The sequence below is a fragment of the Rosa rugosa genome, chromosome 6, assembly GCF_958449725.1.
Source record: "Rosa rugosa chromosome 6, drRosRugo1.1, whole genome shotgun sequence".
Lineage (NCBI taxonomy): Eukaryota > Viridiplantae > Streptophyta > Magnoliopsida > Rosales > Rosaceae > Rosa > Rosa rugosa.
Genome location: NC_084825.1, coordinates 51,907,257 through 51,919,161, shown reverse-complemented (window position 1 = coordinate 51,919,161; position 11,905 = coordinate 51,907,257). Strand labels below are relative to the sequence as shown.

The 11,905-nt window shown below is 35.9% G+C and overlaps 2 protein-coding genes across 3 annotated transcripts; one reads left to right on the top strand and one right to left on the bottom strand.

The window, feature by feature from the left end:
- The first annotated feature begins 909 nt into the window (after window positions 1-909).
- Window positions 910-3,164, top strand: LOC133718141 (uncharacterized). 2 transcript variants are annotated; one of them, XM_062144956.1, is made up of 8 exons: window positions 910-1,226; window positions 1,339-1,643; window positions 1,745-1,829; window positions 1,902-1,973; window positions 2,058-2,177; window positions 2,250-2,396; window positions 2,487-2,666; window positions 2,746-3,164. In XM_062144956.1, exons 1-8 carry the CDS (start codon window positions 942-944, stop codon window positions 3,028-3,030), a joined length of 1,479 nt encoding a protein of 492 aa, XP_062000940.1. In that variant the 5' UTR covers window positions 910-941; the 3' UTR covers window positions 3,031-3,164. The 2 variants fall into 2 exon arrangements, with proteins under 2 accessions (XP_062000940.1, XP_062000941.1); XM_062144957.1 differs by lacking the exon at window positions 2,487-2,666.
- Window positions 3,165-6,552: 3,388 nt separating this feature from the next.
- LOC133717956 (hevamine-A-like) lies at window positions 6,553-7,884 on the bottom strand. The gene has a single exon (XM_062144731.1). The coding sequence runs from the start codon at window positions 7,761-7,763 to the stop codon at window positions 6,855-6,857; it is 909 nt and encodes a 302-aa protein (XP_062000715.1). The 5' UTR covers window positions 7,764-7,884; the 3' UTR covers window positions 6,553-6,854.
- Between the last annotated feature and the right edge of the window lie 4,021 nt (window positions 7,885-11,905).

Genomic DNA, 11,905 nt, shown 5'->3' with positions numbered 1-11,905 from the left:
AGATACCCTCCTAGACAAGATATATGTTTCTCTACACCTCCTTGCCAAGATTTCTGCTCATAGAAGAAAGATACCCTCCTAGACAAGATATATGTTTCTCTACACCTCCTTGCCAAGATTTATGCTCATAGAAGAAAGATTTATGGGTGTACCTGAAGGTGGAACGAATATAGATTTCATTGGCTCGAGTGATGACAACTCTGATATGAAGGTGCTCTGGGATTTTTTTGTGGGAAAATCTGACAGCATATCAATTCCAATCCTATTTCAGAGGCTAGATGAAGCAAAAACAGCAGATGACAATTTCAAAGTCGGTTTTATTTTATTAGCATTGGGTATCTTACTTTGTCCCACTACATCAACAAGCATTCATCCGAAGTATCTTCTGCCATTGAGAGATCCGAAGAAAATAAGACAACTAAATTGGGCAAGTTATATATTTGAATTTTTGGTGGACAGTGTGCGGTCTTTCAAGCAGAAGAAATCAAGATACATGTGCGGTTGCGTCCTCTTTTTACAAGTTTATTATTACAATATTGTTGCATATGGGAGAGCTCTTATAGATTATTCAAGGCCTCCTATTACTGTTTGGGGGGAAAAGGAGTCATCAAAATTAATTAAGTGGATCTCAAAAAAAGGAGGTTATGAAAGTCTTGATGTTACTCTAGCTAGTTCCCAAAATTGATATTGTGAAGACACATGAGCATGAAGTGGGAGATATGTATGCTTTGAAAAATGATGTAGAATCTTTGAAGAATGCTGTTTGTAATATTGACAAATCAGTTGACGAGCTGAAAGGTGTTGTTGGTACCATTCTTCCAAATGTTGTGGGAGAGCTAAAAGGTGTTTTTGGTAGTAATACGATGACAAACGCTTTGGGGGATATGAAAGAGGAAATTTTCAAAGTGATAAATGAACTGAAAGAGCATGAAGTGGGAGATATGTCTGCTTTGAAAAATGATATAGAATCTTTAAAGAATGCTGTTTGTAATATTGACAAATCAGTTGATGAGCTGAAAGGTGTTGTTGGTACCATTCTTCCAAATGTTGTGGGAGAGCTGAAAGGTGTTTTTGGTAGTAATACGATGACAAACGCTTTGGGGGACCTGAAAGAGGAATTTTTCAAAGTGATAAATGAACTGAAAGAGCCATATGTCAAGGAAGATCTAGTTGCTTCTTCATGTCAGATATTAAGCGAAGATGACGTTGAGCCACCAAATATCGAGGTATGTTTTAAAGTTTCCACCCTTTCTGTTTCTAGTTATATATGTGTAATTTTTAATTTTTAATGAAGTGATTTTATTCTAAGTCATAGCTACATTGCACATTTTCTTGTAGGTCAAGGCTAGGGAACCTAGCACCAAAAAAACAATTATAAAGAAGGAGCCCTCATCGAATGATATTAGTCCAAAGAATCTTCGACGCACTGTTGAAAGAAAGCCTGGCCATCAAATCTCAAGTCCATTTGTGCATTTAGGGAAGTTGGAAGTGATGGGGAATAAAATAGATCTTTTAACTGCAAAACTTATGGAGGATAAGCCAAGAAAGCTGCAAGATATTGGTCCTTTCACAGGGTGTCGTGATCTTTATGATGACGACGTATATTTGATTGCGTTTGTATTTCTGGAAAAGGAAGATCTAGAGTAAGTAGGTTTCATTTCAATAGACACATGATGATAGTCCAGCACTATTTATATCAATCTATCTAAGTAATCTAAAATTGTTCTTCTATTCTGTTTTGCAGTTTCAGAATTTTTCAAACTGATTATGAACATCTTGACCGTTTGGCAATGAAATGCCTAGAGCCGGGGGGACTTGTTACCTCCCAGGTATGACCTTACTTTGGACCTCAACACTATAGATATATAATTTGTTAACTCTCATTGTTGTTTCATAAACAGATTATAAATGCAGCAGTTAGTCTTCTCAGGGATCCAGAGTCATCTACTTGGTATTACACTACATGCTTTTCGGTATGAATCCATGCTTTGTGATTTCACTTTAGTGTATATGCAATATTATAGATGGAGTACATTGAGTTTGGTAAGTTAATACAGGATAGAGCAATTAACGCTGCCAAGAAAGGAGGTAATGATTTGTTAGAATTTGCTGCCACGGCACCAAAGAGATTTGCCTCTATATTACAATATCGAAAAGGCCTTAAGAATGGAGAAAAGGTATACAATGAGTACTTGTACATAGCATTCCTAAAATAATTGCTCAATATATTAACACTTCATCATTTGTAGATATTTATCCCTATCCTGGATCCAGATACTACCCCAAACCACTGGTTCTTCATTGTGATTAAATTAGCGAGAACGGATGTAGAGATATGGGACACTTACCCGAACCCTGCACGCACTATGGCTCGAAATGATCTTGTTTATTATGTGGTAATAAATTTAAAAGAGTGAAATCATTCTCTTGATTATATGGAAACTGTATTGCACATCACACTTAGCTTCTTGTTGTTTGAAATACAGCTTTTGGCATTGGACACAATATTTGACACTGAAATCCAAAGCTGTTTCAAGAAAGGATGGTCGTTATGTTCATTCACAGTTTTCAATGTAGATGACATTCACATTCAACAAAACAACTTCGATTGTGGCATTTTCATGCTCAGATACATAATAAACTATGATAATCCATTGAAAGATGAGGTAAGATGATTCAACTTTAATTGCAATATATGATGTTTTTTTTCCCCTATTGTATAACTTTGTTGTTTACTAAATGCAGTTAGATTCCGTAAATCGTCGTGTGCAACTTGCCCTTTGGATGTTGAAGCACCCAAAGAACCAAGCATGGGTGAAAATTAATGAGGCTTTAGATAATGAAAACAAAAATGATGGTGCCAAGAACAAGATCAAGACAATAGAAGCAATTGATGAAGCTACTGGAAATAGTGTTGATCAACATCATGGCAAGAGCTGTTCAAAAGTCGTGCAGAGAAAAACCTCAACACTACAAGCAAGGGGTCGTGGTCGCCCTCGTGGTGCAAAGAATAAAAACTCTCGAAAATAAATCAAAACATGAACAATTTGTTTTAACAGAATCTTTATGAGATTGTCAAATGTTTGTTTCTTTTCACAATCAACTTTAGGATAAAACCCAAATCGGAACATTCTACCTAAATCATGAGTGCAAATCTCTAAGTTTCATTTCGTCATTCCTCCTCACAACTTCATCTAAAATGTTTCTTCCTAAGTTTTTTTTTTTTTTTTTCAAAATGAAAATCATAACATCCCTTGCAAGGCAATGCCGATCAGTACAAAATCTCGGATCTCAATGTGAACAGAACATACAATCATAGTAAAGAAACAAACAAGAACGGGAACAAGTATCCTAAGTAAGAAAAGAGCTGACTGTCTAAAAGACATGCCAGACCTCAGAGAGAATCTTGCAGCTAAGTATGTCTTCAAGTCTGGGACAGCGTCAATGGACTTTATCAACGAAGCATCCACACTCTTCTGATCATCTTTCCTCTCTTGTGGGAACACTTTCTTGTCCTGCAATTTGTTGTTGGGAAAATATTAATAATGGAAAGAAAAAATAGAGCATGTGTCCTAACTCACGTAATAGAGATCTTGATTGTGTAATTGGGTGGTACCTTGTGTAATGTTCGTCATTGAGAAAATAATTATCTCTCTGACTTGCTTATTACGATATACAAGGACAAATGATGAAAAATGTTGTAAAAAATGTCATCTTTGTGGTAACTACAAGGTCTACGACTACATTTACAGGTTTATGAACCATTTTACAAAATTGAATACGAATGTGTTGTCCAGGTGGTAAATCTTCATATTTCATACTAAATAGAACATGTGTCCTCATTCACGTAATAGAGTTCTTGATTGTGTAATTGGGTAGTAACTTGTGTAATGTTCCCCATGAAGAAAATAATTACATCACTGACAACGATTATTATGAATATAAGGACAGATGATGAAAAATATCGTAAAAATTGTTCTGTTTGTGGTAATTACAAGGTCTACGACCACATTTACAGGTTTATGAACCATTTTACAAAATTGAATACGAATGTGTTGTCCGTGTGGTAAATCTTCATATTTCATACTAAATAGAACATGTGTTCTCATTCACGTAATAGAGTTCTTGATTGTGTAATTGGGTAGTAACTTGTGTAATGTTCCCCATAAAGAAAATAACTGACAACGATTATTATGAATATAAGGACAAATGATGAAAAATATCGTAAAAATTGTTCTGTTTGTGGTAATTACAAGGTCTACGACCACATTTACAGGTTTATGAACTATTTTACAAAATTGAATACGAATGTGTTGTCCGGGTGGTAAATATTCATATTTCATACTAAATAGAACATGTGTCCTCATTCACGTAATAGAGTTCTTGATTGTGTAATTGGGTAGTAACTTGTGTGATGTTCCCCATAAAGAAAATAATTACATCACTGACAACGATTATTATGAATATAAGGACAAATGATGAAAAATATCGTAAAAATTGTTCTGTTTGTGGTAATTACAAGGTCTACGACCACATTTACAGGTTTATGAACCATTTTACAAAATTGAATACGAATGTGTTGTCCGGGTGGTAAATCTTCATATTTCATACTAAATAGAACATGTGTCCTCATTCACGTAATAAAGTTCTCTATTGTGTAATTGGGTGATAACTTGTGTAATGTTCCTCATTGAAAAAATAATTACATCACTAACAACGATTATTACTAATATAAGGACAAATGATGAAAAATGTTGTAAAAAATGTTCTGTTTGTAGTAATTACAAGTTCTAAGACAACATCTACCAATTTATGAACCATTTTACAAAATTGACAACAAATGTGTTGTACAAGTGGTAAATCTTCATATTTATACCAAATAGAGCATGTGTTCTCATTCACGTAATATAGTTCTCCATTCTGTAATTGGGGTAAACCTTTTAGTAATTACTCAATTTAGGACAATATTTACAAGTATATGGACAATATTACAAATTGATGACAAATGTGTGCTTAAAAATGTAATTTTAATTTTTTTAAATTGCCATGTGTCAAAATTTGAATGGGTAACCTGATGACCTATTCATCAGGTTACCATCATATTAACTTGTTATATATTTAAAAAAATAAAAATAAAAAGGTATCCCATACTGGGGGGTACTATAGTCTGTCTCAACTATGATGCCTCGCCTTCAGAAGCCCTATACAGAGAAAAAAGCCAGTACGTGCATTAATTCTCAAGAACGTTAGTGTTCAGATTGCTGGATGTGATTCAAACCATAATGTAAGCATAAAAATTGCAATATAAAAGACAAATTATGATTTTTTTTTTTTAAAAGGGGTTTGGAACCCAATCTAGCTGGGAGGCTCAGCCCCACGCCCGGTTCCATTTATTATATTAAAATTAAAGTTTTGCAACCGGGGGGACATAAAACCTGAATCTCGTGCTACAATAGAACACTTACAATAATCCTCGTAGAGTACATCCTGAATAATAACAGGAGTCTCGATCCTCTCTAACCAAACATCATATATCCCAGCAGATGTGCAAGCCTATGTGCAATACCATTTGCTTCACGGTAGATATGTCGAATTCTAACAAATTGAAAAGCAGATATACAATCATCTAAAACTCGACTTACCTCCGAATAATTCTCTTCAGAACTATTAAGTGCAGCAATGAGAAGGACAAAGTCACTCTCAATGTCAATTTCCGTCCAACCTTGGTGTATACCAAGAAGAAGATCAGCTCTACACGCCTCTACATCTATATTAATAGCCAAGTTTGCATGCAGAAAAGGCCTTGCAATAGCTGCAATTCCCGTGCCCAAATCATCTCTGACCACCACCCCAATACCTTCAACTCCACAATCCGCTCTAAACGCACCATCAATATTAATTTTCAGCCGTCCTGTGGGAGGCGAAATTATGAATTTTGGGATGGACAAATTATGTACATAAATGGGACATTGGTGATGATTTTGAGTCCATGATATGGTCTTGATAATGTAAAAGGAATGTTGTACATTGTGTTGAGAAAGAGGAAGATAATTAATAGAGCAAGAAATTGAATTGTTTGCATTCTGTCTATAAAGGAAATAAATTGCTATCACAAGACGTTGCATAATTTAAAGGATATAAGAGCAAAACACAAACAGTAACACTATCTTGTACGTACATTTTAGTTAACTATAATGGTTAATTTAAGAAAATTAGGTTTAATCTGAGAATTGGCCAAGAAGAAAAACTGAAAAAGAGTAAGACATAAGGTATATAGAGATTACTTCCCTTCACTTTCAAATGATGTTATGGAATATGTGACAGTTTTTTTAATGGATTTAATCATGCTTGTAGGAGATGACAAGTGGAGAGCCCCTTAAAGTTCCAGATAGGAGACTAGAAGGAGCTGTGGAAGAAGATATAAGATCGAACTCAGAAGAGCCTTGCAAACCTCATTTTGGTGCATACAAGATGAAATTTTCATGAGACCTACAGAATTGTTGGAAGGATCGGTCGTAATCAACCTGCCACCAATGCCCCAGACAGTTTTGGAGTTAATTGATGAAGGCTTAGATCATGTGTACTGTGTACAGAGCCATAAAGAAAGAGGTCAAAAACCACTTCCAGCTCATTCACCATCGACACCCACCATTCTTCTCGATCAAGGCCTCAAGCTACATGTAGTACTTATTCCACAATGTCTCCTAGAGAGTCAAAAACTCAAAAAAGATGTACATCTTCCACAAATAGAACTCATCAAAGTTCATTTTTTATATATATCAATATATCGTTCATAAAATCCACATAGGATTTTTAATTACATACATGCATAAGGATCGTTTTCAATTTACATTCTAGACATGATTCTTGATGGAGGAGCTGTATCCATCAAGATCATCATAATACTTGGACCAAAGCATGACACCACCATATTTAGCTGAATTTTTTATACCCGGAAGAACTTGTGAAGTGAGAGCAGCAGCAGGAATAAATCCGCTCCCAGCAGCTTGAGGTGCAGCAGGGAGTCCTAAGAAGATCTTCTGTGCAGGAATGGCTGAAGTCCATTGCTTCCAAGCGTCTTCGAGATTGGTGACATCACCAGAAGTGTACTGACAAGGAGGGTTGTTGTAGAATTGAACCCAAACATAGTCAAATAGGCCTGTCTTAAGTGCATTTCCAACATAAGCATCAGGAAAGGGACACTGTGGAGCAGCAGTCAAGTAAACTTTCTTGCCACCCTTCTTGCTATGCGCCGAAAGGTACCTAGCAAGGTCATCCCAGTACTGGTCATCCCCTCCTTCAATGTCGAAGTCAACTCCATCCAAAACAGCATCTCCCAACGGCCTTGAAGAGGAGTGACCTCCCAAGAAGTTGTTCCACAAGTAAGCACCAACTTGGCGGGCATCTTCAGATGAAGCTAGAGAGTAGCCTCCGGTACCTCCCCAGCCTCCCCCAATAGAGAGTATGACCTTGATGCCTCTGGCTTGGCACGACTTGATTTGAGAGCTGAACTTGGTGCATCCATTGCTGGACGGGTCACAGTGACCCGCAAGGTTTATGGTAGGGGTTCGGCCATTGCCAAATGATGAGAGGAAAGCTATGTTTACAAACTTGTAGTTCCCTGAGGTACATGTTTGTGCTAATGTGCCTTCATTTCCATTTTGGCCCCAGTAAATCGCGATTCCGCCTGCATTAGACCCAATCGCCAGAAGTAGCATTGCTATCACTAAAGATAGCAATGCTGCTACTGAAATTGAAGCCATCTAACGCAATGGATTGAAAAGCTTTTGTGAACTTTTGGTAGGAAAAATTGTGTGTGATGAAGTATGAAAGAATTATTGGGATTCTTTTATAGAAGAAAAGGTCTCGTTTCTACAGCGTTTTGTGCTTAATTAATGTTCTTGATCAGTGGCATTACAGTCACGTAGGGCTTTAATCTCTTTGTTATGTTCTGTTTGTAAGTTGAAGGAAGCCTTGAGTACATTGTCCTATGCAATTGTTCATTTGCATGAAAATTGTATGCCATAGCTAAAAGGAGACTGATAATTATGCATGATATGCTTAGCTACGTACTGTAACATGAATCTTGTTTTGGAACTATGTATGTGTAGTTTCTGTATGAATGGTATTGTATAAGTAAATTAACTTCCCAATCTGGAAGTGGATTGTTATAAGCTTATAAGCATGTACCTCCAAAATTGAAAAACGAAAAGAACAAAATGTCCAATGGCATATCCCTGGGATTCACTTATGGCATACGAAATCTCTTGTCAACATCCTTTTTTTTTTTTCTTGAAGTTCTTTCATGCTATAATCTCTACATAACAAAAAAATAAAATAAAATAAAAAGGACAACATTTTTAAGAGCTGTTCTATCTTGAAAGTCACTTTCATTAGTTTTTATCGGAATTCATACTACACGGTATTGTTATAATTTGTATCAAATATTAGAGTAAAATAAGTTCTCATTTGAGTAATTAAATCATAAAAATGATAATTATATGTATGTTATATGTTAACGTACATATTACAAAATTTCCCTTCTATATAATACATATATACAATGTTAAGCCGAGTCGTCAACTTAAACACTCTCAATGGCTAACTTATCGTCAGGGAAAGCACATATAATCAAACTGGTTTTGCTGCTCGGGCAACAAATCACAAGCAAATATATAGTGAAATTCTACTACTTATGCATGTAGAGCTCTGATCATCATTAGAGAAATATATCTACTCCTCGCTATTATTCTCGTAACCAGTGTTTTTTGGAAATGACCACGAGTGTTCAAACCTTTAACAATAATAATATCCATCCAAAACAACCCTTTGCGTCTAGCAATCAACTTGATTATCGACCCCTGGTTATCTCCATGTTCTCTAGAGTCAAAATACATCAAACATATCTTGAATCTTTACTCCAGGACTCGCTTACCACGGGAAGTTGCACCAATACCTCGTCGTCTTCCAGATCACAAGGGACTTTCAGAATGGCATTTCGAAAGTCCACCTCCAAGTTTTCTTCAATTCGATCGATAACTTCTTCCCCGACGTTTGTGTTCTTCGTTGCTCACAGTAGGGTTAGGTTTTCGCCCTTTCCCAGATTGTTCTGTATGATCACGATGTTCGGCTCACTTGCTGCCAAGACTTGCATAAGTACTATAGTCACCATGGCATGCAAGACCCCAACATCGAGTTCCTATTTTTTCACATTCAAAAAGAAGAACATTGCTGGTTAGACATTGTAGAAAGAATGAGACCAAATGGAAGGATGTAATGGGAGATTGGGTATATAATATAAGAATTGCATATACATGCAGTATGGGGCATGGGATTCTTGTTTGGATTAGTTGTAAGTGCATGCATGGTGTTTATTTTTGCACTTACTTGGTCTTAGATAGCATGCAATAGCTGAGTTCTAATTGTCACGATCTCTAGGCCGGAGAAAAGATCTAGATGCTCTATGTATGCGAAAGCCTTATAGAAAAACAAACGTGTGAGCCAATGTCTCATAACAAAAAGAGCGTGGTTGGTCTTCGATTCCTGTTTCGTCCCGATATCTTAGTACGTTTGATATTCACATAACATGGTAACTGCAGCTCTGTTTCTGAGAATGAATTCAGGTGTTAGATATAACGAGAACAGTTACTATACCTTGGTAAGCTTTAGTATAACCATAAGACGTGAGTATAGACAAATAAGTCGAACCCAGCAGTTAATTAATTTATACTCAATTGTGCACTAATTACCATTAGATTTAAGGATAGAGAATAATAAGCATTTCAGCTGCGCACCTTACAATTTGTCACTCTTAGATCTAAATTCAATTACAGTTGAGCACGACTGAGTACGAAATCAACTAATTATCTAAGCTGAACTGATAGAGGAAGATGCACAATAACCAGTGGTTATGACGGCTCGCCTTCATAAGCCCAGCTTTATACATCTACGTGGGTCGGCCCAAGCCCAAATTGAAACAGTGTCAACCAATTATGCAATCACCCTACGTTGTCTCCGGTTCAACACGTGGATTCCCAAAGGTCTCCACGTGTCAGCATGGACGACTAGCAACTCGCCACGAGGCGTACATATGGAGCCTGACGTTGGGACCAAGCACCTGTAGGAAAACGTAGGAAAACGACAATGAGCTGACGTCGCATCCCGCGGAAAGGTGTGGATGATTAGTGAAGCCATTAAGTTCTACGTGGCTTTCTACCGAGTTAATCAAAGCCCCGGTTTGAATGTCGTTTTAATCAATCGAGCGATGTGATTCACTGTCGTCCTCCTTCGCAATCCTACGGCGGGTCATACGCCTCACATTGCTGATTCCTTAATCGCTACCTGACAAATGTCGTTTTATTAGACTCTACTCTTGCCCCTGCTCACTTCAATAATTACGATAGATGCCACTTGCCTTTTGAAGTCGCATTTATCTATTTATAGTCATGTTGACGTCCCATTGACTCAACAGAAATCCCACATTTAGAATTGCATCCTTTTATACTATATTTTGTTTTATCAACTAGTTTATATCATATATATGAAGCATATATTTTGTATTATTTCTAAATAAATTACTATTTCTATGACATCACTAAATTTTTTTTTTATATAGATATGTACGTTACGCTAGAATAACATGGAACGTACATTACAGAAAATGACAGTAGACTGTGATATCACTAACTCTATCTATTTAGCGTGCATCACGTAGATAAGAAACAAAAACAAGATAACTTTAAAAACATTGATAGCTCTGATATCAGCACTCAAATAAGGTCAAATAAGTCGGCATGAAAATTGAATTCAAACCCTTATTAGGTCAATTTGGGTAAGGCTCGGGATTCGGATCATTTGGATAGCTAGATAATATAGTTGAAATCAAATGTTTTTTACAAAATAAATACTTTCATAAGTCAATTCATTAATTAGTTTATTTAGTTTGTGTAATATATCTCTCTAATTGTATGTATGCCAAATGTACACTTTTGAGGGTCTTCTTATGAACATTGATCTTGCCTAAGATTCTTGTCATAAAATTAAATTACTATCTTTAATCACTAAATTTTTTTTTTATATAGATATGTATGTTTTCTCAAAAAAAAAAAGAAAAAAGATATGTATGTTACGCTGAAGTATCATGAAACATACATTACGGAGAATGATAGTAGACTGTGATGTCATTGACTTTATCTATTTAGTGTGAATTACGTAGGCAATAAACAAAAACGAGATAACTTTGAAGACACTAATAGCTATGATATTAACACTCAGATAAAGTTAAATAAGTCGTCATAAAAATTGAATTAAGACCCATTACTGGGTCAATTTTGGTAAGGCTCGGAATTTGGATCACTTGGATAGCTAGATAACATAATTGAAAACAAAATATTTTCTATAAAATTAATACTTGTGTAAGTCGATTCATTAATTAATTTATTTAGTCCGTGTAATACATCTCTCATTGTATGTATGCCAAAAATATACTTTTGAGGGCCTTCCTTTCTCACACAAAGGATTATGAACGTTAATATTGCCTAGGAAGGCCAGATTGACCAATCCCATTTCGAGCTTGCGTTTCGATACCTAATTCCTAATTAGCATGTGTCAAATGCCTCAAGTCGTTAATTATTTCTGACTAAGGGCTAGTTTGCGATTGCTGTGACTTTTAAAAATAATTGTTGCTGCTGTGTTTTGAGAATAATCAGCTGTGAATTAAAACAGTTTCGTGTTTGGTAAATAATATTTTTCAAAGTGCTGTCAGTACATAAAACAACTGCAGAATATGTTTTGATCCACAACAGCTTCTAAAAGCAACCTCTGGGCTGCTTCTAAAATCTGCTGCCAGTGACCCATAACTTTCAATTAAAACTGTTTTTTATTTATTTACCAAACACAATAAAAC